Source organism: Physeter macrocephalus, unplaced genomic scaffold, assembly GCF_002837175.3.
Source record: "Physeter macrocephalus isolate SW-GA unplaced genomic scaffold, ASM283717v5 random_166, whole genome shotgun sequence".
Lineage (NCBI taxonomy): Eukaryota > Metazoa > Chordata > Mammalia > Artiodactyla > Physeteridae > Physeter > Physeter macrocephalus.
This window is the reverse complement of record NW_021145466.1, coordinates 48,745-72,406: the sequence shown is the minus strand read 5'-3', so window position 1 is coordinate 72,406 and position 23,662 is coordinate 48,745. Positions and strand designations below refer to the sequence as shown.

The 23,662-nt window shown below is 58.4% G+C and overlaps 2 protein-coding genes across 7 annotated transcripts in view; one reads left to right on the top strand and one right to left on the bottom strand.

Annotated features, from left to right (window-relative positions):
- Positions 1-659: 659 nt before the first annotated feature.
- On the top strand, positions 660-16,662 carry ZBTB7B (zinc finger and BTB domain containing 7B). Of its 6 annotated transcripts, XM_028484496.2 has the most exons (4): positions 660-709; positions 867-967; positions 12,721-13,886; positions 14,276-16,656. In XM_028484496.2, the coding sequence occupies exons 3-4, from the start codon at positions 12,727-12,729 to the stop codon at positions 14,739-14,741; spliced, it is 1,626 nt and encodes a 541-aa protein (XP_028340297.1). In that variant the 5' UTR covers positions 660-709; positions 867-967; positions 12,721-12,726; the 3' UTR covers positions 14,742-16,656. The 6 variants fall into 6 exon arrangements, with proteins under 6 accessions (XP_028340297.1, XP_028340299.1, XP_007108958.1 ...); XM_028484498.2 differs by lacking the exon at positions 867-967 and having other exon boundaries at positions 666-709; positions 14,276-16,661; XM_007108896.4 differs by lacking the exon at positions 660-709 and having other exon boundaries at positions 746-967.
- A 105-nt stretch (positions 16,663-16,767) lies between these two features.
- DCST2 (DC-STAMP domain containing 2) overlaps positions 16,768-23,662 on the bottom strand; it is an 11,854-nt gene continuing 4,959 nt past the window's right edge. Inside the window, exons 9-15 of the mRNA XM_007108895.4 lie at positions 22,789-22,956; positions 22,558-22,658; positions 21,782-21,912; positions 20,320-20,447; positions 19,866-19,959; positions 19,620-19,760; positions 16,768-16,813 (exon numbers count right to left, since the gene is read on the bottom strand). Coding sequence (XP_007108957.2) covers positions 16,768-16,813; positions 19,620-19,760; positions 19,866-19,959; positions 20,320-20,447; positions 21,782-21,912; positions 22,558-22,658; positions 22,789-22,956 — 809 coding nt within the window. The remainder of the gene's footprint in view (positions 16,814-19,619; positions 19,761-19,865; positions 19,960-20,319; positions 20,448-21,781; positions 21,913-22,557; positions 22,659-22,788; positions 22,957-23,662) is intronic.

The following is a 23,662-nucleotide window of genomic DNA, read 5'->3' as shown; positions in this document are numbered from 1 at the left end:
AGCTCGAGTTAAGGTGGACTGGGAGAGATAGGGGCGAGAGAGAGAGAGAGAGAGAGAGAGAGAGGGGGAGAGGAGGAGGAGGAGGAGGAAAGGGATCGCGGCAGGTGAAGGGAGAAAGAGAGAGAGAAGGAAAGAAGGAGGGAAAAGAGGAGGGTGGGAAAAGCTCGGAGAGCAAAGTAAGAGCTTGGAATAAGAGAGCGAAAAAGGAGGGAGGGATCCATCTGCGCCCTGCAGAGACTGGCTGGACCAAGGGGTTGAAGTTTATGTCCTTATTGGGCGGAGGGAGGGGGGCCTGGGGGGGCGGGTGAAAAACCAGGAAGTGACAGAGGGTGTTGCTAAGGGTTGGGAGGGGGAGTTGGGGGCGGAGCGCGAGATAAGGTGGACTGGGAGAGATAGGGGCTAGAGAGAGAGAGAGAGAGAGAGAGAGAGGGGGAGAGGAGGAGGAGGAGGAGGAAAGGGATCGCGGCAGGTGAAGGGAGAAAGAGAGAGAGAAGGAAAGAAGGAGGGAAAAGAGGAGGGTGGGAAAAGCTCGGAGAGCAAAGTAAGAGCTTGGAATAAGAGAGCGAAAAAGGAGGGAGGGATCCATCTGCGCCCTGCAGAGACTGGCTGGACCAAGGGGTTGAAGTTTATGTCCTTATTGGGCGGAGGGAGGGGGGCCTGGGGGGATGGGGGGAAAGCAAGCAGGAGGACAGGTGAGACAGCAGGACAGGTGAGGCGGGCCCTGAGGGGGGGGCGGGTGGGAGCCAGGTGAATGTACGGTTCTCGGCGGCCGAGGGGGGGGCGGGCGGCAGGAGGAGGCAGAGGGCTGCGGAGGAGGAGCCCCCCAGCAGAGAGCGGCGAGCCACTGACCGCGGCCTTCTGACCAGGACCGGAGCAGGGCCCCAAGCCCCCGGGCCTGGCGGGGGACGCGCTTCTCCCCACACCCGGAGCCTCAGCAGCTCCAGCCAGCGGACCCAAAGGCAGAGAGGTGAGTGTACCCCACTTTTGTCTCCTGGCTAGAGGTCCCCCATATTCGAGACTGCTGCAGTGTCCTTCGTCCGTCCTGTAAGTGGGACCCCCCCACACACACACACGCACGCAGACCAGATTCCCACCACTCCCCTTCCCTGTGCCTTCCCAACACTCCGGGTCTTTGGAATTGATTTTAACTGGGAGGAAAGGTAGAGAAGGAACTACAGCCGCCCCCAACCCAGGGCGGAGGGTCCCCAGAAACTTTCTCTGCACTTCTGGGATCAGACAGACTGGCGGCTCCGGGATGGAGAGAGGGTGAGGCGGCGCTGAGCGCTCCCCCAGTCTCCTTCGTGACTTTAGGGGGAGACCCCCGACCCGTCCGAGTTGAGGGAATGGAAACGCTGACGGATTCTAACTAGGACAACGCTCCCCCCCCCAACTCCGCGCCCCCTGGCGCGGTGGGTTGGACCCGGGCCAGTTGCATGGGGGGTGGGGGGAGCACAGGAGGAGCCGCGGCTTGGGGGAAAGTTACCGGCTGGACTATTCGGTTTCTTGCGCTTCCAGAGTCGCGCTCTCTCGCTGGTAGTGGGACTCAGCGACAACCTCCGAGCGACATAGAACGACCCCTCTCTCCTCCTCCCCTCAATCCCACTCTCTTCGTTCAGGCTCCAGAACCGCCGCCACCTTTTCAAAGCCAGCTCCGGCCCCCAGAGCCCAAGAGCGAGGGTGGGCGACTGGGAAGAATTCTACCTACTACCAGTCCCCCACGGGCGCCGGCGCACCTGCCCCTACCCGGAGTGGGGGTCGTTACTGTGTTGTTGTAGAACCTACTCTGAGCGCCGCTGGCAGAGGGCTGCCATTCAAAGGGGTGGGGGGCGCTGCTTTCAATTTCCAGCTTTCTCTCTCTCCTCCCACCCCACCCCAAGTAAGAGAGCGACGTGTCCCGGCCAGAGCGAGGGGGGGCCGGGAGTGGGGGGGCGGCGTGGGCAGCGGGTTGTGCCCGGACACGTGCCTGCCCAGGCGCCCCGGCCCTGCTGGTGTTTGGAGAGAGGGCGGGTCCCCTGCCCCCCGCCCCGCACAACCCCCACGTATCAAAGGGCGGCTGAGACGTGGTGAGACCTCGGGGCGCCCTGGGGGGCGGGGGGCGGGGAGCCTGGGTCCGGAGCAGGGGAGGGGCAGAGGCGCGGGTGCTAGCTGACCCACAGGAAACGAGCGCTGCTGACCTAGTTTGGGACACCGGAAGTGGGTGCTGGGGAGAGGGGGAGACCAGCAGGCTGTCCTGGCTTCCGGGCCAGGTGGAGGGCGTTCTTGAATTGACCCCCACCCGAGTGCCTTGGAGACCCCTAGCTGCAGCTGAGAATGGGAATGAGTCAGCGCAGCTATTCCGCCTTCCCCCAACTTACTCCTGGAGGAGGGAGACAGTTTATCAAGAGGCAGGGGGAGCCAGATTGGGCGGTGAGGGGTTAAACCAGGATGGGAACTCTGTTTCCTGAGGGTGCATGTGTGTAGGGGGGGTGAGGCCTGGATGATTATGGGGTTGCCTCCTGCTCGCCGCCCCCCCCCACACACCAACTGGTTTGGTCACCCCTGTACCCTCCTGGCACTGCTGGGAGAGCTGGCATGGAGTGGGCAGCAGGTTGGGAGGGGAAAGTGGGCATACGGAGTGTTGTGCTGGGCTGGAGAGGGACATATTTGTGACTGAGTTTGGGTAACACTTAGTGTTCCTCCTTCGTGGTGACTGGGGAGAAGGACAGGGGGCTCCCCCTGGAGCAGCTGATGAAACAAGAAGAAATCTCTGTCAGTGCCTCCTGTCCCTGGCCCTCGGGGCCCCGGCTCCCCGAGCATGCCTCTGTTACATGGTTGCTGTGGGCACCACACAGCCTGCTGGCACCCCCAGACACTGTCCCCTCCCTTGGGTACCACACCCCCCAACCTTAGCACAGGGGTCAGGAAGGGGTTAATACCACCCGAAGGGGGCTCTGGGGAAGAAAGAAGGCAGTGCCCACTAGGCTCAGGTGTCAAGGAGAGAGGCCTGCTCTAATGGGGTACTCTCATCACTGCTCAGCTCTGGCTGACATGGACCCCAGGGACTGGGAGACAGGTGCTGACCTCTTCCCCCTTCCCCATGGTGCCCCCTGGCACCCAGGGCCCACAGCTCCTCCTTGGCCTAGTGCCTGCCCCGGGAGGGCGAGGCGGGCAGCGGGGGCTGGGCTAACAATGCACCATCGGGCCCTTTGTGTGCTTGCACTTGGCACCCTGGGGAAGGGTGGGGGAGGGGGCCCAGCGGGCATGGGGGGCGGAGCGCCTCTGGGGTGGGGACAGTGAAGGCTGGGGGAGAAAAGCAGAGAATGAAAGCAGGTGGGGAGGAAAGGGAAGTAGGTCAGATAGGGTGCTGGCCCCTCATTCCAAGTCAAGGCCTAGAGAACCAGCCCCTGATCCTATGGCTGCCCAGATGGCATCATGCTGCCTGAGGCACAGCCTAGTACTGGGCATTTGGGGTCAGAAGTCACTGCCCAGGGGACTGGTCAGACGGAGGAGGCCTGGCCTGGTACTGCCCCCTTCTTGGTGGCTAAGAGACCCAGTTCTGGCCTAAGGCCGAGGTCCCAAGACGGGTAGTGAATGGGCTCCAGGCAGGGCACTGCCCTCTGATAGAAGCCTCTGGGCCTGCTTCAGGGCTTCCTGCCTCCAGCCTGCTTGGTTCCCTGACCTTCCGAGAGTTAAGACTGCCCTACCACCAGGCCTTGGGGCCTATGCCTGTTTTGGCCTAGGACTGAAGAGGAGGGTGGGGGAGGAAGGTGGGGACAAGCAGACGGATAGGACCCTGGCATGGGGTGTGCCTGCCCTGGCCTCTTCCCCCTCCTTCTGCTGAGTAAACTCGTGAGTAAACTTGACGTTTTGCCCGGACAGTTTGAAGTTGCCTCGCCGCCCCCCCCCACCACCAGTGCTGCCAACACGCAGGCGGCCAGGCGCCAAGGCGGGCCTGGGGGACTGGGGGGAAGGGGTAAGAGCTACTGTTGCCCACCATCCAAGGCCTTGGAGAGGCAAGAATGACCCACCACCCAGCCAGACCCAGGTCTTGGCAAGAGTCTTGGCTGGGGCCTATAAGCATCTGTCCCAGAACCTTGGGGAGCCCAGGGAAAGTGGCCTGGAAGCAGAGCCTCTGCCCACTTCTGACCTCCACCCCCACTAAGAAAAGGCACCCAGCTGCCATCTGGTCCCCTGAGTTGCCACCGTTAATGTTCACAGGCTGCCTGGCACAAGGGGAAAAGCTACCTTTAGCAAATTCCACAGTGACACTGGAAAGGGCTGCCCTCTTCATTCTGTCCCACAGCCTGGGATGGGTGGCAGGCTGGTGGCCTTCCTTGGCATCTTAGCCCTCTCTTCACTGATGCCTCCCAGTTGCCATGGCCTCAGCCCTAGAGGATGGCATCCTCATTTGCCAGCACAATTCCTTGACCTCACACCTGGGCCTAACCCCATACATGTCCCCCTCCACCATACCCATCAGGCCTGGCCCTAACCTCCCCCTAACCCCTTCCTCTTCCTGCTAGCATCCTAGAACCTAGTCAGCTTTCAGAGCTCTCCAGCCAGCAGATACCTGTGCCAGATCCAGGAGTTGAGGGTGCCCTAGACAAAAGAGGGCTGGTGGCAGGTAAACGGAGCCAGTGACCCCCACAAACACACCAGTCTACTGTTACTTGACATCACTAATTCCTCTTATGCCTCCCCAGGCCACCAGAATGGTGCCGAGGCCCAGCAGGGGGAAATGCCTTCCCAGTCCTTGCTGAGCCTCGGAGTGGGGCTCCACCAGGCCCTTGCTTTCGACCTCATGTCTCTGGCTTCAGTTTCCTTCCTGTTTCCACCACTCCCCCCAACTCCTCCCCACCCATATGCCCCTTTCAACAGACATCCTCTCCTCCTTCCTTCCTCCTTTCCTCCCCCTTTGCCTGGGAGCAGGGGTCCTCTCCCCCCACCATGGACCTCCTGCCTTGTACCTCTTCTAAATACAGTCCCCTTGGAGATTCATAACCAAGTCCTCTGCTCTGCCCTCCCCACCCCATCAGCAAGGCTCTGGGGAAGAGGAGAGCACTGGGTTTCTCAAGGAAACTACAGCTCCCAAGGTACATGCAAAGCAATTGTGGTGCATACTGGGAGTTGTAGTCCTCCTTGATCTCTCAATTTGGTTAAGTCTGGAAATTTTTCTGGATGGGACTAAAAGTGGACTGGGATGATTTGGAATGTGGGGACCCTCTGCATCCCCCCACGTTGTCCTCACCATCTTGTTCCCACATGACACCATGTACCCATGATTGACATCCATCCCCCCAGCTGAGACATGCTACCCATTCTCACCTGAGGGCCCCACCCAAGCGATGCCCACACCCTGCCCTGCTGCCCCTGGCAGGGGTGAAATGGAGGGGCCCCATGAACTCCCTCCCTGCCCCCTGCCCTCTAGGCTGGTTCCCTCCCTTTATGGGGATCAAAGGGCAGAGAGCAGCCCCACCCCACTCCCTCACAGGCTGCAGGCACTAGGGCACTCAGGAATATCAGGGACTTTGGTGCCCAGGCAAATGCTTGGGCAGGGGGAATGCCAGGAGGCCGGCGCCTGGTGGCAGGGAGAGACACTGGCCCCCACCTTGGGGAGTGGAGCCTTCAATAACTGCTCATCAAGCTCTCCATAGCCCCCTGGGCTCTCTTTGTGTAGGCCCTAACCCGTGCGCTGCCTCTTGAGGAGATGGCTTGAGAACAGGGTCTTGTGCCTTATCTGTAGGACCTAAGGGCCTGGGCCCGCCTAGCTGGCACCAAGGCACAGGGGTGACCCTCCCCCACCCGAGGCCCACAGTTGGCATGGGGCGCTGGGAGCCAGGGGGGTAGGAGGGAGAGGAGGGCAGGACTGCCAGCATCCTGGTGGGTAGGTGCCAACCGGGCCGGGAGCTGGTGAGGGGCAGCAGGCCAGCGGCATTGAGCCAGCAGCTGTTGGGGGGAAAGGGGAGGGGATATTTTAGGGGGCATTTCTGTGGTGCCCCCTCCCAGGCCAGTAGGACTTGGGTTGGCCTAGTGTCTGGGGGACCTAGGGCACGCCTCGTTCCAGGAATAAGAGACCCCAGAAGCTGTTTAAGTGGAACTTTGTGGCCCACCCATCTCTGGGCTCAGAGCCCTCCTGAGTTACCCCTCAGGCCCAGGCGGGTCCCACCCAACCGGCCAGGGTGGCAGCAGCTTACGCAAGGGGTGGGGCTAGCTGCTTCCCAGCAGATGCCCCCTCCCGGCTCCTTCCTCTTTCGGTGCCCACAGCTCCCCCAATCTGTCCACCCCCCTCAGGCCAGCTCTGTCCCCCTGATCCTCCTGGCCATTGGGGGCTGGCACAAGTGCTGCCCCCTGGCCTGGTTGGCAGGGGCTGGTGCCCGGGCAAGGAACTGTGGTATGTGAGTGGGTTTGGGGTGAGGCATGGGGAGGGCGGGGTGCTGCCTTGCCCAGCCCCTGAGGGCCCCAGCCCAGTACAGAGTGGGGAGAATTCGGCCAGATCCCAGGGGTGCTGAGGGACCCACTGGGGTCTGGAGGGCCTCCCTGTGTTCCCCTGTTATACCATATGCCCTGAGGGGCTGGGACCTAGGCACCTGTCACCCCTGGCACTGACTGTCCAGGGTTCCCCTCCTCCCTCTTCTGGCCACTGCTGCCTCCTGTCCCCTCCCCTCCCTTCTTCCTTCTCCGGGTCCCACCTCCAGCAGCCTCTCCCATTGCTCCTCCTCACCTCTGTCCTCCTGGACTGTCCCAGCTCCTACCTTGCCTACTGCTTACCTTTTTCCCCTTTTAGGACTGAGAAAGGACGGGCCAGGGTGGGTACAGCTGGGGCTTCGGGCACCACAGGCAGAGACTCTAGGCCCTCTCCCACGCTGCCAGCCCTCTGGTAACCCCTCCCTCCATCTCGGGGGAGGGGGGACAGCACCCAGAGGGTTAAGGCTGTAGGGGGGAGGGGCTGGGCCAAGTCGTGGGCGGCCCCTTTGAAGGAGGGAGCTGGAGCGGGGAACAGCCACCCTACCTCCCCCCCAGCCCGGCCCTCCCCCACCCCTCCCAACCTACTCCCCCCAGGGGCCAAGAGGAGTTGCCGGCAAGGCCCCTCAGCGTTCAGGTGAGTAGGCCACACTCTGGCTTGGGAGATCAGGCCCCAGGGGAGGCTTGGAGGCCTAGAATTGGCCAAGGGTCAGAGAGGGACTGAAAAACAGGCTAGGAAGAGGGTGTCTGAACTTCACAGGGGGCGGTTTAGGAACTGAGGGGCTGAGGAGCTGGAGCGTGGGGAAGCTTCTGTGTCTGGGGGACCCAGGAGGACAGGAGAACAGAAGAAGGGGCCTACGGGAGCCGAGGGGTTGCTGGGCCAGGACAGGAGGTTGGACAGGCTGGCAGGGAGCCGGGCTCCGGGGATCGGGCCGGGGTGTCCTCTGGGGCTGGGGGGCTCAGGTTTCTGCTGGCGGCTTGGCGGGTGTGGGGTTACCAGCCGGCTCGGTTACCCAGCCGGAGACGCTAGACTGGGGGGAGGGGGTGGGCACAGGGCAGACCCTGGCACCCTGTGTGGTCTCCTCAGGCCCTAAGGGTATCTGGCACTGCTCCGGCAGACCCCCGCTGGGAACCCTGATGACCAGGGTCTGTCCAAGTGCACAGTTGCCTGGCCTAGGGTGGGCAGCCTCTGGGGAAAGTCCAGCAGCTCCAGGGCTGGAAATTCTGACAGGCAGAGAGGCCTCGGCTGTCCCCCTCACCCCACCCCACATCCGCTCTCAATGTACCACCCCCCCACCCATCTTCCCTAACTGTCCCCCAAATTTTGGCCCTGTGCTTCATCCAAAATGGGGCCGTGGGTACCTTAAATGTGACCATCTCATGGCAAGACCAGGCCTTGAAGGGCGGGCCTGGCATCTTGATTTAATTCCTCTGCCCCTCTCCACACTGCGCCTGCCTGGGGAGAAGAGAAGGGATGCTCGGAGCAAGGCGAAAGGGAGGAAGTGAGGAGGCTTGAGCGAGAGAACCAAAAGGGAAAAGAAAGGAGAGGTAGGGATGATTCCTCAGAGGCCTAGGGACATAGACGTGGTAGAGGAAGCGGGAGCCTCGCAAGGGCTGAAGGAAGGAAAGCAAAGGATGAGTCGCGGAGAGGGGAGACAAGGGTCCGAGAAGGTGGTAAGGGGACAGGAAGAGGCCAAGGAAAGGGGCCAAGAGTGGAGAGGGCCTTGTTCCCAAAGGACAAGAGGGGAAGGCTGGGGAAGACGGAGTTGCCCCCATTCCTTCCTCCGCCATCTTTTATCTCCCTCAGATTTCCCCTGATACGGCCTGAGAGGCTGTGGACTAGGGCAGTTGTCATGGAAAGAACATGTGGGGGGACACTGAGGTCTCCCTCCTGTCAGGAGCTGAAGCACCAGGAATTGGGGATTTTGAGGGAGGAGAGGCTTAACCCCCACGGCACCGGGAAGCAGCCAACTCCCCTTGCCTCCTTCCCCCTTCGTGGCTTGCGGTCTCTCTTCCCCGCCTCGGCCCCCAGGAAGTGTGAGTGCCGGGGGTGGTGAGGTTAGGAGGGGGAAGCAGCCTATGGGGGATGGGGAAGGCATGTACTAGCTTGGAGGGGCTGGGGTGGGGAGGGAAGGGCTCCATAAATGCCTAGGGCATCCCTGGGCCAAGGGCCTCTCCTTCGAAGCCATTCCAATCCTCAAGGGGATTCACCTCAACCCCTCACCCTGACTTCCCAACTGGGCAGGCCAGATGGCTTCAGCCCCTGGGCCTCAGAGGCCCTAAGAAGGGGTGAGAGAAGCTGGGGAACTAGGATTCCTGGGTCCCTGAGGACTTTGGACTGGCTGTCCTATTTCCCCACCCCCCTGGTCCAGCCACAGGCCAAAGCCCTGGCTTCGTGCAAACTTAGCTCCAAAAAAACAGGAAGAGAACCTGAGGCTGGAGTTGGGGTGGGGGGTGGGGGGGCAGAAAGGAGAAAGAAGTAAGGGGGAAGGGTGGCCGGCCAAGGTGGGAAGAGTGTCAGGCCTCTCCATCACCCTGGCAGGAGGTGTCACAGCCTGGTCCTCATCCTCCCTCACCCCAGGTTGGTACACCTGGAGAGGACTGGCCAGGTCCCTCTCAGGCTCTCTGGCAGAGCCCAGAGGTGGGGGCCTCCAAGCCTAGGGAGGGGTGGCTCTGTGTGCCTGTGTCTCAGGCCCATATCTATTTTCTCCGCCGCTAATCCTGTTCCCGCCTGCTGCCCCCCACACTAAGCCTTACTCCCCTAATCCCCAGGGTGTGGGGAAGGGGGGCCAGCTTTATTCAGCTGCCCCGTTCAGGGCCTCATATCCCAGCTCTTCAGCTGGCTCGAGCCGGCAGTGTTGGCCCTGCTGCCCCCAGCCCTGCACTGGACACTGCCGGAGGTCAGCACCTGGAAAGAGTTCCAGCCTCCTTTTCCTTCCCATGCCAGGGCCAGTGCCCTCTACCTTTCGGTTTCTTGGTGGTGGACACACCTTGGCAGGTGCCCTTGGGCACTGAGGGGTAGGTGATAGGGGCTCCCACCTTTGCCCCCTCCCACCTTTCTAACCCCAAAGTCTTCCCCCCACCAAAGATGGGGCAAGCTTGACTCAGGGCCCAGTTTCAAGAGAGCTGCCCACCGGCTTGGCCGGTCTAGCAGGCCTGACAGTGAGGGGAGCCTGGGGTGGGTGGCAGGAAAGTGGGAGAGATGGGGTGGGGCCCCCAGTTCTTCCCCCTACCAGGCAAACAGACCAAACAGACCTTGCCTGGCTCCCTGGCACAGCTGCCCCCCCAGCCAACACACACGCCCATGCCCACAAGGTCTTAGCAAGAGGGGGCATGCCAGGCTGGGTGGGGACACTCTTGGGTGTCGGGGGGCTGGGCCCTCTGGGATACAGAGGTGGGAAGGGTGCCCAAGGTGGGGTGGGCATCCTGGCACCAGTGCCCCACCCTGGCAGAAAGAAGGGGGAGGCCTCCACCCCAGCAACCCCTCCCAGATGATGGGGCTAGGAGTATCCCCTTGGCCTGGTTGGCACCAGCCTAGTTCCAGGTGGCACCTAAGTTAGCATGGGTTCCAGAGCCCTGGGTAAGGGCTAGGGGAGTTTCCCAGAAGCTAGAGAACCATGTGAACACCTCCCCTTCCCACGTGTGTCCTTTGCCTCTCCCCTCCTTCATTGGTACCTCGTGGCCACGGGGTTAGGCCCAAGGGGTTAAACACCCACCCCTGCCCGAGCCCTGAGTGAGTTGCATCGTGAACCAGCCAGAGCCTGTGACCTGACAGCGGGGTCAGCCAATCAGCGCCCCCGCCACACCAAGTTGCCTCGGAGACGGCCCTGGGATGGGAGAAGGGAGGCGGGCTTAGCAGCGGGAATGGGTGGGGTGTGGAGGGAAGGAGGGAGAGGGATGGGGTTAGCCACGTGCCTGCGGGTGCCCAGCTCCGGGCCAATGGACATCGAGGACAGCCCCACCCATCCCCCTCAGGAGGGACAGGATTTGCTTGGGCCCAGGAGGGAGCCCACTGCTGCTTGAATGGCCACTGCTGCTGCCCACCCGGTTTTGTTTGTTTCTAAGTCCTGGGGCCATTTGCCTCTTGTACTATTTGTAAAGTACAGGTAGGAGAACCAAAGGAAACTGGGAGTGCTCCCAGACTGCTTGGCCCCCAGGGAGAGAAGTGATTTGGGGACTTAAGGTGGGAAGGGGTGGGCTATCTAAGGGTGTCTGGCTGTGGCTTATGAGCCACATGGGTGCTGCTCACTCATGGCTTCCGCGCAGGCGTTCTGGTGCTGGGACAGGGAGGCAGGCAGAAACAATGCAGTTCTTGTGTCCTCAAGAGGAAACCTGTAGCCCTTGACTCCTCCAACCCCCCCCTCCCAAAATCTTCCCCATCAATGGCCAAGACTGAGCAGCTGTTGGGAGTGGCAGAGAAGACACTGACAAAATGTAAGTGGGACTTGCCCTAAGGATCATCTAGGTCAGTCTTTAATTTTACAGATGAGGAAACAGGCCTCCTCAGGAAAGGAAGTGACTGGTCCAAGGTCATGTAGCTAGTAGTAACCTGACTCCCTGGGGTGATTTGAGGGAGGGAGACAGACTTGTTTCCCAGCAGAGACCATCTGTATAGTGGAATCTGCCTCCAGGTGAGGCCTTGTTTCTCCTTGCCAAGGCCAGAACATTTATTGAGCCCCTACTGTGTGTGTTAGGCATCGTGCCACCCACGGTCTCATTTAACCTTCACCACAGCCCTAGGAGTCAGGTGGAATGATCCCATATTAGAGATGAGGAAAGAGGTCCAGAGATTAAATCACTTGTTTAAGGTCACAGAGCTAATCAGCCACAGACTGAGGATTCAAACTCAAGCCTGGATGACTCCAGAGCCCAGCTCTTTCCAGGCCCCAACTCTGTCTCCAGTTGCTCCAGACCCACCAAATGTCAGGGCTGAAGGGCTGAGCCCTTGGGGCGTCCATTCCCACCCGCTCCTTGTACAGTGAGGAAACTGAAGCACAGAGAGAAATGACTTGCCCAAGGTCATTCAGCAAGATAGTAGCAAAATACTTATAAAGATGTTAAAAAATAATAATAGTAAATAAATTAATAAATAAATTCTAATGGTATGTAAAAAAAAACCAACAATAGTAGCAGAGCCAGGACTTAAAGCAGATCTCCCCACTTCCAGGCCAGACTCCCTCTACTACCCTTTCCCTCCCCTCCACCAGCCTCGGGATTGCTGGCAGCTCTACACCTTCTGTGGCTCTGCCTTGGAGGGGAAAGCATAGAGGGTGAAAGATGGTCCTCTGGAGAGGGGGGACTCTCCTGACTGGATGGGAATGGGGAGGGAGAGGTGGTGGTGGTAGCCCAGTGGGGGAGGGGTGGGACTGGAACTTGGCCTATTGGCAGTGGGAGAGGGGGCGGGGACGATGCTTATCGGTGCGGGGCAGGAAGCACCCGCGCCAGCCAGCGACACCCCAGCAAAGGGTGGCTGCTCCTTGGCCCCATGGGGGAGGGGAGGATGTGGGGGGAGGGATGCTGGGAGCTGTGTTTCCCTTTTGGCCTCTAGAAGGGGGGATCTAGAAAGGGAGATGAACTTTTAGTGGGTGGGGAAGGAGGAGGAGGAGGGTGCTGGGAAGCCACCTCTCAGGTTTGCATAGTGTTTTACTGTACACCAAATGCTTTAGGGAGATAACATAAGTTAAAGCACCTGACCTTGCCTTGAACAGTCCTTGGTGCAGTGTGAATCTGAACTCTCTCATTGGCCTCTCTCTGGGCTGAGAGGAGGTTCCATCACAAAGACTGTTACCCCACTTTTCAGATGACTGAGGCTAGCTGCCAGAGCCACCCAGAGTCCTTCAGCCAATTCTTCATGAAGCCTGAACCAGAACCCAGGCATCCTTTCTCCCAGTCCAGTGCTTCTTCCAGAGGGATGGGGAATGGGGCAGGTGAAGCAGACGGGTCTCTAGGAAAGGCCAGAAAGGCAGGGCTCCTGCTCTCACAGAGGCAGAACAGTGCACAGTGGTTAGGAACACGGACTCTGGGCCCGTCGCCTGGCTTTGAACCTCTTCTGCACTTAACATAGAAAGTCGCTTCACCTGTCTGCACCTCAGGTTCCTGTCTGTGAAATGAATGATAACTGTTACTTTAGAAGGTTGTGGAAGATGAAGTGGGTGTAAAGTACTTAGAAGACCGTCTAAGTAGTCTGTAGTCACCTGGCCAACGTTGGTATGTATTCCTTCCCTGGACCACCTTGCAGGGCTGAGCGCTCTTAACCTCCCTCTCTACCTGACTCTGCAGGAGAAGATGGGGAGCCCCGAGGACGACCTGATCGGGATTCCATTCCCAGACCACAGCAGTGAGCTCCTGAGCTGCCTCAATGAGCAGCGCCAGCTGGGCCACCTGTGTGACCTCACCATCCGGACACAGGGCCTTGAATACCGCACCCACCGGGCTGTGCTGGCTGCCTGCAGCCACTACTTCAAGAAGCTCTTCACTGAGGGCGGTGGCGGGGCGGTCCTGAGCGCTGGGGGCGGTGGGGCGGCTGCTGGGGGAGCAGGGGCCGGCGTGTGTGAGCTGGACTTTGTGGGGCCGGAGGCGCTGGGTGCCCTGCTCGAGTTTGCCTATACAGCCACACTGACCACCAGCAGCGCCAACATGCCGGCAGTGCTCCAGGCTGCGCGGCTGCTGGAGATCCCGTGTGTCATCGCTGCCTGCATGGAGATTCTGCAGGGCAGCGGACTAGAAGCTCCCAGCCCTGATGAGGACGACTGTGAGCGAGCTCGCCAGTACCTGGAGGCCTTCGCCACAGCCACGGCTTCAGCCTCGGGAGTTCCCAACGGTGAAGACAGCCCTCCACAGGTGCCCCTCCCACCGCCGCCGCCGCCCCCTCGGCCTGTTGCCCGCCGCAGCCGCAAGCCCCGAAAAGCTTTCCTGCAGACCAAGGGGGCCCGGGCAAACCACCTAGTGCCTGAAGTGCCCACAGTGCCCACCCATCCTTTGACCTACGAGGAGGAGGAGGAGGCGGCAGGCGGAGTGGGCAGCAGCGGGGGCAGTAGGCTGGGGGACAGCTACAGCCCTCCCACAGGGACTGCCTCACCCCATGAGGGGCCCCTGAGCTATGAGGCCTATGAGGGTGAGGAAGAAGAGGAGGAGCTGGCATATCCCCCGGCCTATGGGCTGGCGCAGGGTGGCGGGCCCCCGCTGTCCCCAGAGGAGCTGGGCTCAGATGAGGATGCCATCGATCCTGACCTGATGGCCTACCTGAGTTCTCTACACCAGGACACCCTGGCACCAGGCCTAGATGGCCAGGACAAGCTAGTGCGCAAACGCCGCTCCCAGATGCCCCAGGAGTGCCCAGTCTGCCACAAGATTATCCACGGGGCTGGCAAACTGCCACGCCACATGAGGACCCATACGGGTGAGAAGCCCTTCGCCTGTGAAGTCTGCGGCGTCCGTTTCACCCGGTGAGCACCAGTGGGGAAGGGGAGCCGCAGGGGCGATGTCGAGGGGGAGGGAGGAGGGGATTATGAGACCCAAGGTGTAGAGGCAGGTGATCCTGGAGGGACTGGGGTGGTGATCCAGGGTGAGGAGAGAGATCAGGATAGGGAGACCAGGAGAAAGAAAGTCAAGGGAGGTAGGTCTGGGGCATGAAAGATTTGGCTGTGCTGGAGGCAGAGTGGGTGGTGGCCGGGCCCAGTTAAGCTGCGGGCAAGTCAGCAAGGGTCTCCTGGGGCAGTAATAGGGAAACAAATGGTGGGGGACGGGAGTGGGACAAGGCCTGGGAACCCGGCCAGGATGACCCAGGGATCGCATCCTGAACGGTTTCCTTGCCCCTCCCCCCTGTCTGTGCCAGGAATGACAAGCTGAAGATCCACATGAGGAAGCACACAGGAGAGCGCCCCTACTCATGCTCGCACTGCCCAGCCCGCTTCCTGCACAGCTATGACCTCAAGAACCACATGCACCTGCACACAGGGGACCGGCCCTATGAGTGCCACCTGTGCCACAAGGCTTTCGCCAAGGAGGACCACCTGCAGCGCCACCTCAAAGGCCAGAACTGCCTGGAGGTGCGCACCCGGCGGCGCCGCAAGGACGATGCGCCCCCTCACTACCCCCCGCCCTCTGCCGCCACCCCGACCCCTGCTGGCCTCGACCTCTCCAATGGCCACTTGGACAACTTCCGACTCTCTCTGGCTCGATTCTGGGAGGAGCCAGCCCCTACTGGGCCCCCAGTCTCCACCCCGGGGCCCCCTGATGACGATGAGGAGGAGGGGGCACCCACCACACCTCAGGCTGAAGGTGCCATGGAGTCCTCTTAAAGAGGGACGAGTGGCCGAGCTGGAGCAGCACGGGGCCGGGACGCCCATGCTGAGCAGCGGGAGTGTGCAGCAGGGACGGCGCTGGGGTCCGGGCACTGAGCCTCCCTGGCATCGGAAATTGGGCCCTTCCCTCAGAGCTCTCATTCCAGTTCCAAGCTGAGAAGGTTTTGGGGCAGAGGCTCCCCAGATTGGGGTGCTCTCCCAAGGAGTGATACATACGATATTATGTATATATTTACAGCTCCATTGTAAAGGTGGGGTCCCTGTCCCCAGCTGCTCCTGGGGAGTAGAAGCAATAATGTATTTCTGATTTGTGGGGTCCCTCTTCGGCTATGCGGGTTTCTAGGGGGTGGGGGGCTTGGGACCAAAGCCTTGCCCTGCCCCCATGCCCCTTGGGGTTTTGGCTGTGTAAGGGGGTGAAGGACTGCCCCTCCCTTTCGAGACCCCTCCTTCCTGGTTTCTGTTCCCTTTTCCTGGCAGTGAATTATGCAAAGGGGGGCCGCAAAGGAAGGGTAAGTGGGGGAAAGCAAGGTAGAAGCTTGAAAGACTGGGGGACTGGGCCTGTAAGGAAGGAGCCATCCTAGTCCCCCTCCGCCCTGCTCCCAGCGCTGAGTCATGGGGTCCTGGAGAAGGGGGCGGGGTGGCCTGATTGGTTCGCCCGCCCCTGGGGGCAGCGGGAGGGGCCCCGCCCAACTACGGGAGCTGCTGCTGGTTCTCCTCCCCTCCCCTCCCGAGTCGCTGGGCAGGGAATGTCTTGTTCCCGCCGCTCCCTCCCCGGGGCCAGAGGGCAGGGCGGGCCGGGCGGTGGCCTACCCTCTTCTCCTCCTCCCCGCCCAGGTGCAAGCCGGAGCCGCCGACACCGCTGCCGCCCCTGACTCACGCCGCCCCCGGGCTGGCGCGGTGCAGGGTGTGGGACATGGTGAGGGGTTGGGGGCAGCCTTGCGGAGAACGGGCGAGTCGGCGCCATCTGGCGGCCGTGCCCTGCGCGGGCGAGCGCCCCTGGCGGCCACTTCCAGCGAGCCGTCTTCTCTCAACCTCCACCACCCCAGCTGGTGAGCGGCGCCCCCTTGCCAAGGCCGGGGCAAATAGCTTCTTGCTTGGCCGCAAGGAAAGTGGGCTGCGGACCTGTGGGAAAGGGATCCTTTCCCCAGACCCTTGCCAGCCGGGCTTCCTGTTGGGTCGGGGAGAGTAATCCCCTCACTCTACCCTTAGGATTGAATCCACCCCCGGTCTGTACATAGCCTTTTCTGTTGGTCTTGTTGAAATCTAGTTTCAGATTTTTAACTACCCAATTCTGCTGGGGGTGGGGGTATCTCCTCCCCACCTTCCTCGCTGGGTGCTGGACCCCATTCTGCCTGGGCTCTGCCTTGCACTATTTCCCCTCCCTGGCCTGGCGGCTCCTCCCCCTCCTTAAAAGGGGCAGGTTCAGGGGCCCGGTGCTCTCCCTCCCCCCCCCATGCACCCCCTTGCCCATTTGCACAGCTGCCCAGGTACCCCCAATAGTGGGGGGGTCACAGGGAGGGGGTAGCGGGACCAGTCCTTGTATCTATTTAAAAAGTGATGATGTAATATATTGGGGTAAGGGGAGGTCGGGTTGCCCTGGGCCTCATCTTAGCATTTCAGGTGATGGAACAGCCCAGGGCTGAGGAGACCTGGGGCCTAGCCCCAGGGAGTGAGGACAATGTGGCCTCCCCCCTCCCCCCTTGCGGCTTCTCCACTCAGTGCCTTACGGGGTGGGGGGGAGGCAGTCCCCCCTCTCCTGTTCCCCTCCCCTTGCCCTGCCCCCCACCTCGGGTGTAAGTGACAGGAAGAAATAATAATTTAAGATTCACACTTGTGTCCACCTTTGGTTTCTTTATTTTGGAGATAGGTGGGAGGGATCAGGAGGAGAGGCAAATGAGAGACAGAGGGACTGGGGGTTCTGAAGCAGGGAAGGGGCTGCTTTGGGGGCAGAGGATTTCTGAGGTGGTCAGGAGGGCTGAGGGGGCATGGGTATGCTGACAGACAGGGCCTCACGTGGGCGCTGCTACCTGTGCCTCCTCTTCCAAGGCCCCTTTTCCTCATCCAGGTCACTAGCGAGGAGAGGAAGCGGGGTGGCCCAGTCACCAACATTCTGTTTTCACAGGTGCATTCCTGCCTCCTGCCCCTGCCCCATCTGTTCAGATTTGGCTCCTGTTATTTACCAGCCACTGCTGCTCTCACAGGCCCCCCAGAGCAAACCAGCTCATGGCTGTAGATAGCTTCTGATTTTAGGCTGAGAGATGAGTGGGCAGCGATTTGCCCAAGGTCATGTGGGTAGTAAGAGCAGAACCAGCAGTGACCTTGGGGATAATAGCTGCTCAAGACTCAAGCTATCCCCTCTGGTGCCCCAGCTTTTAACTTCACTGAGCCCTCTGGAATCTCTAAAAATAAAACTTTGCTTCCCCTTCAACCCCTCAACTCATTACTACTTCCAGTGCCCCATTTGCCCTGGACTGTGACCACTGGAAAGTTTTCTTTGCAGTCCTCCCGAGTGGAGGTTGCTTGCCTTTCTCAAACTCGGCAGGCCTGTGGCGTATTGCAAAGCCCTTGGCTGCCATGGCAGCTACACCCCCCCGGGCTGCGGCCATCTCCCCAGGCCTCGCAGACATCCTGCCATACCCATCCAGGGTGCTGGTACCAGACTTGGGCTGTTGGTGAGACCCAGCCGCCTCCTCACTAGTGGGCGGACTCTTTCCAACACTCTGGCCTTTCAGTCCTCAGCCTCCTTGGCCGTAATGACCTTCACCTCTGCTCCCACTCGGACCTCACCCTCAACCTTGGCCACTCTCTTCATTTATCCCCGAATTCTTCCCAGGCGTGGCCCATCCTCTGTGTCCCTCCTGGCCTCTGCTCTAACACCCATGTCGAGACATAGACCTAGGACTGCCCCCTGGGGTCTGAGTGCCTTCTCTTCCCCAAAGTCAGTCATCTCAGACACTCTTGACTAAAGACACCCCAATTCTCTCCCCATCTTATCCTTCTTCTGACCTGCCCAGAAAAAACCTTCAACCCTGGAATCCTGTTCATGGCTACCACATTTACTTGAAAAAAACCGCATAACCAAGCACGCTGGAGTCAGTCATTACACGTTATGGTTTTCAACTTCATCTGAGCCTGTAATGCTACCTGGAAATCTCTTAACCTCCCCCGCTGGCTCCTTTGCACAGTCCCCAAGGCAGATATTTCAGCCTCCACCACCCACTCCTTGAAACTTTTATTCCACTCCCAGACCCCTTCTTTGCTGTCTTAGCAGGTGTGCTTGCCTCCTACCCCCGCCCCCCACCCTCCCTGAGAAAAGCAAGGCCACCAGACAGGAGCAGGCTCGGCTCTGCTCAGAGGAACATACCCTCTCCCCTCCTGCCTCAGGCGAGCCCGCTCCTATGTGAGGCCACCCTGTTCACCTGGCCTTAGATCCCATCTCTCTGGCATCCCTCTCTCTTCAGCGCTCTCTTTTTCACCTCTGAAATGCTCAAATCTCCCTATACTTGGATAAAGAAAAATCCTTTAGGTTCCCTTCAAGCTACTCTTTTGTTCTATGAAGCTGACTCTCTCCTCTTTACCATCAAGCTTCCTTTTTTTAACTACAGCAGTTACATTAAAAAGAGAAAGAATTCTCAAACTTCTTGCAACAGTGACACAGAGCCGCGTACCCCATTTCTGTTTCTGAGTCTTCTCTACCAGTCACCCGCCCTCAACCCGTTAAGACTGGTGTTGGCCTTCCCCACACCATGAGAAATGTTCCCACAAGCCACTCCAAGGATCTCTCCACTGCCAAATTCAATGGCCAATCTTCAGGCTTCATCCTACTTGATCATCTCACAGCGTTTGATATGCTTGGCTCTCTGTTCCTGAGCCTCTCCCCTCCTTGGCTTGTGATTGAGCCCCTCAGGGTTCTGTCCCTGTCCCCTCCTCTCCTGCCCTGCCCTCTGCCAGGGTGATCTAGCTCATCCTCTCTCTTACAGTCTCTAAGTCAACACCCCCCGCAAAAGACACCTCTGGCCCAGAGCCCTGCCCTTTTCTAACTGTCCCCTGGGCATCTCCCGCTGGATTCCCTACAGATACCTCAAAGGTCTCGAACTGGGCCATTCCTCTTTCTGAAGAACCTGTTTCTCCTCTTGCCTTAACACTGCCCAGTCCCAAGCATAAACTCCCTGTCATTCTCAGCACCTCAATCCTGAGGCCATCACCAACTTTTCCTGAGATAAGACAGCCTTCTCTCTGGTCTCCCTGTTCCTGCCCAGCCTCCATTCTGCCTCCTTAGCTTACTGTCCTAAAAGGCAAATATGATTATATCACTTTCTGACTGAGGATCTTCAGATGGCAAAGTGAGGCCCTCTCCCACCTCTCCCTGCCTCATCTCCCAGCATGCTCTGCGGTCTCCACCTGGCCACACATACACACGTCTCCCTTAGCTCCGCCCGCCCCAGAGCACCCGCGCACCTCCTAAGTGTCTCACGTTCTCCAAACTCACACACAAAAGCCTCCCCCTGGAATGCTCTCCTCCACTCCTCAGCTTAACAAACCCCCGGGGTGCCCCCAAACCCACCTCTTTTTTCACTTCTTCTATGAAGCCTTCATTAATATCCCCCCATCCCAAATTGGTTGTTCTGTCCTCTGTGCTGCCCAGAGCCTGCTTCACTCCTTGATTGGGGCGCTCTCCACATTTGTCACTGATCTATTTGATGCCACTCTCCCCCACCATTTGGTGGGCTCCTCCAGGGCAAGCCTCCCTTCCCTCCCCTCCCTTTATCTCCATCTCCAGCTCTAGCAGAGGACCAGGCACCCAAGAAGCCCTTGGTAAATGTGACACAACATCTTAGGCCTCCCAGGCTCCAACTCCTTCAGCTTTCTGCTCACCTGAATTCGGAGCTGGAATCCGATAAGAGGGGCCTGCCCAGCATTTCTTGGAGCCATTGCTGCAGTAACGCCTCCTGCTCAGGACCCTTTCTGCGAGCTGCCGCCAGCCATAGGCGGGGGCCGTCCTCATCACTGGAGTCCCTGGAGAAGCCTCCCATCTCAGTGGCCCACAGAGGTCCTGGGGGAGGGGTGGCTGCTACCACTGCCCCCACAGACTCCGGCCACCCCATGTCACTGGAGACTCACAGCTCCAGGTCCAGCTCCCCCTGGTAGGAGAGGGGAGACGCACACACGGAGCAGGTGTTGTCCAGGAGGCGGAAGCAGGTGAGACAGAAGAGACCTGGAGGAGGCCGGGAGGAAAGGAGGTAAACTTGTACCCCCCCAACCACTGTGCTCCCCAGCTTTCAGCCCTTGCCTCCCCGACCCCACCCTTGGGAGGACCATCCTCATCAAGTGGTGCACACTAGGGAGTTTCTGCAATGCCACTTGCATATAAATTCTATTTGCACCGGAGGATTAAGGCTCACGGAGAAAATGAGCTACCTGAGGGTTCTGAGTAAATGAGGACATGCATAGTAATGAAGGGAGGGGTACAAAAGGTGAGGTACAGGAGAAGTCCATAAAAGAAGGACAACAGCTGATTGTCATATGCAAATGTGGTGAGTCCCAGAAGGGAGAGGCATACTCCCAGGAGTCTCACCTCGGCAGCCTGGGGTACTGCAGGACACCAAATTCTCCGTGTCCCCCTCATCCTGGGGCTGCCCACAGCCCAGGCAGTAGGTCTGGTGCTGCCTAGAGTGGCTGATAAACGGAGCCAGGCAGGAGCACCTGAGGAGAGGGGTCCCAGACACTAAGCAGGCCAGCCCAATATATCCAGACAAAAATGTAATTCAGAAAGGTACATACACCCCTGGGACTTGCCTGGTGGTGCAGTGGTTAAGAATCTGCCCGCCAATGCAGGGGACACGTGTTCGAGCCCTGGTCTGGGAAGATCCCACATGCCATGGAGCAACTAAGCTGGTGTGTCACAACTACTGAGACTGTGCTCTAGAGCCCGCGAGCCACAACTACTGAGCCTGCGTGCCACAACTACTGAAGCCTGTGCGCCTAGAGCCCCTGCTCCACAACAAGAGAAGCCACCGCAATGAGAAGCTCGCACCCTGCAGCAAAGAGTAGCCCCCACTCACTGCAACTAGAGAAAGCCCGTGTGCAGCAATGAAGACCCAACGGAGCCAAAAATAAATAAATTAATTAAAAAGATACAAACACCTCTATGTTCATAGCAGCACTAGTCACAATAGCCAAGACATGGAAACAACCTAAATGTCCAAGGACAGATGAATGGATAAGGAAGATGTGGTACATATCTACAACGGAATACTACTCAGCCATAAAAAAAAGAATGAAATAATGCCATTTGCAGCAACATGGATGGACCTAGATATTATCATACTAAGTGAAGTAAGTCAGAAAGAGAAATACTATGAGATATGGTTATACATGATATCTAAAATATGACACAAATGAACTTTTATGAAACAGAAACAGATTCACAGACATGTGGTTGCCAAAGGGGAGGGGGGTGAGGGAGGGAATGGAGTGGGAGTTTGGGGTTAGCAGATGCAAACTATTATATATAGAATGGATAAACAACAAGGTCCTACTGTTTAGCACAGGGAACTATATTCAATATCCTGTGATAAACCATAAAGGAAAAGAATATATATAAAAAAAGAGTTTATGTGTGTGTGTGGCTGAATCACTTTGCTATACAGAAGAAATTAACACAACATTGTAAATAAACTATATTTCAATTTTAAAATTAATTAATTTTTTAGAAAAAGCAGGCCAGCCCAGCCAGCGTAACTAACCTTTGTCTTCTCTAGCACCACCCTCCAAACCAACGGTAGCGCTTCCTGCAGGCTAACCTCCATCCCTCTGACTATAGCAACAACATCTCTGCTTCCTGTCCTCCTCCTCTTTTCACTCCCCACCCCTAAGAATTCTCATCCCCAATCCATTCATGCATGAATGCCATGGAATGAGCACCCTCTTCAAACAAACCTCTGGACACCTAGGAAGGACAGTGATCCATTCGGACCTCTGGCTCTTTTTCTACCCCCTCTCACCCCACTTCATATAAGAAAGGACAGTGGGCTCACCGCCTGGCCAGCACCTGGAGGACACTCATGTGGCCCTGGTCAGCTGCCCGTCTCCTCACTGATCGGTGCAGGGCAGCCAAAAGCTTGGTTCGGCGGCTCAGAAGTGCATTGTAGAGGTAGGAGATCCTCTCCTGCTGGAGGGGAGGTCAAGGATGGGGTCCCCTTGATCCTGTTTCTTCTACTTGGAATGCCCTCTGCTCCCATCTCACTCCCTACCTTTGCCTTCTGTCCAACTCCTATGAATCCCTCTAGGCTTGGCTCAATGCCCCTCCCTGGGGGAAGACTTTGGGACTTCCCTAGGTGGATTCACCCATTCCCTCCTCTGGGTTTCCAGAGCAATTTATTCATTCCTTAAAAAAAACACTTTTCTCATTGTAACATCTGGTTAAAAGCCTGTCCTGCCTGCCTCAAGACTGTGTCTGGTTCACCTTGGCATCCTGGAGGCCAGCACGGTAACTGGCATACAGTAGATGCTCAGTGAGCGAGTCATAAATGAGTAAACAAATGGTGAGTTTCCATTCACACCTCAACAGGTTAACATGGCTCCTGTCCCCCCAGGGTTTTAACAAAACTTTGGAGGCAAGCTTTGTCTCAGAAAGCTCTGCCCCAAGAGGCACCATTTCTGCCATCTGCAGTCCAGATCATTTGCTTTGGGGTTCAACCAGAGGAGAGAGAGCTGGGCTGCTGAAGGCCTCTTAACTCCCCCAAACCAAGACAGACAGCCATGAGCTTAGCAGCCTGGGGAGGGGGGCAGGAACTGGCCGCGGACTCCTCACCTGCTCCCGGGATGGGTAGTAGGAGGCACAGATGACCCGCCGCAGGCGACTGACATAGCTGCCAAACAAAGTGACGAAGAAGCACAGGCCATACATGACACCTGGGGGCACAGCAGACACAGTAAGCCACTGCCGGAGGGCGCGAGGTGTCAGCCACGCTCACCCTCAGCGGTCTGCGCCTCCTTCCCTGAGTGGTGTCTATTCCCCCAGTGCCCTCAGGGGTGTGGATACCGATGACTCTGTAACCAGTGGTGTTGGGCTCCGAGGGACGCAGGAGGCAGCGCTGGGACAAGATGGTGATGTTGCCTTGCTGCAGGACATCAAATGCTGACACCAGGTCACGGTAAATCTTCCCAGTAGAGCCAGTGCCTTCCACAGTTATGGATATTAGCACAGGGCCTGGCACCAAGACACTGTGTGAGGGATGCTCTTGGCAGCTGCCCACTCCACCATGCCGGAAAGGCCATACTTTCTGGAGGGTGGAGAGTGGACTGTGCAGGGCATAGAGATGGCCCCCAGGCCCTCAGCCAGGGGCCTTGGACGCCCTAGGCACCCTCATGGTGCCCTGGGGCCGAACATCAGCCCTTGGCACCTGGGACTGGCTCCATGGTCCAGAGCTGGCTGGCACTGGTGCCTGGTCTGCCTTCCCAGGCTACCAGATTTGAAATGACCTTAATGGTCAGTGAGTCCATCCCCTGACTCCATGACCACCCAGAAGCATTTAATTTAAAGCATTTGCCTGGGGGAGGAAAGGATTGGGAGTTTGGGATTAGCAGATGCAAACTATTATATATAGAATGGATAAACAAGGTCCTACTGTATAGCACTGGGAACTATATTCAATAACAATATTCAATATCCCAGGATAAACCATAATGGAAAAGAATAGGAAAAAGAATATATATATTATGTATAACTGAACCACTTTTCTGTACAGCAGAAATTAACACAACATTGTAAGTCAACTATACTTCAATAAAATTAAAATTAAAATTAAAAAGAAATGAAGCGGGGCTTCCCTGGTGGCGCAGTGGTTGAGAGTCCGCCTGCCGATGCAGGGGACATGGGTTCGTGCCCCGGTCCGGGAAGATCCCACATGCCGTGG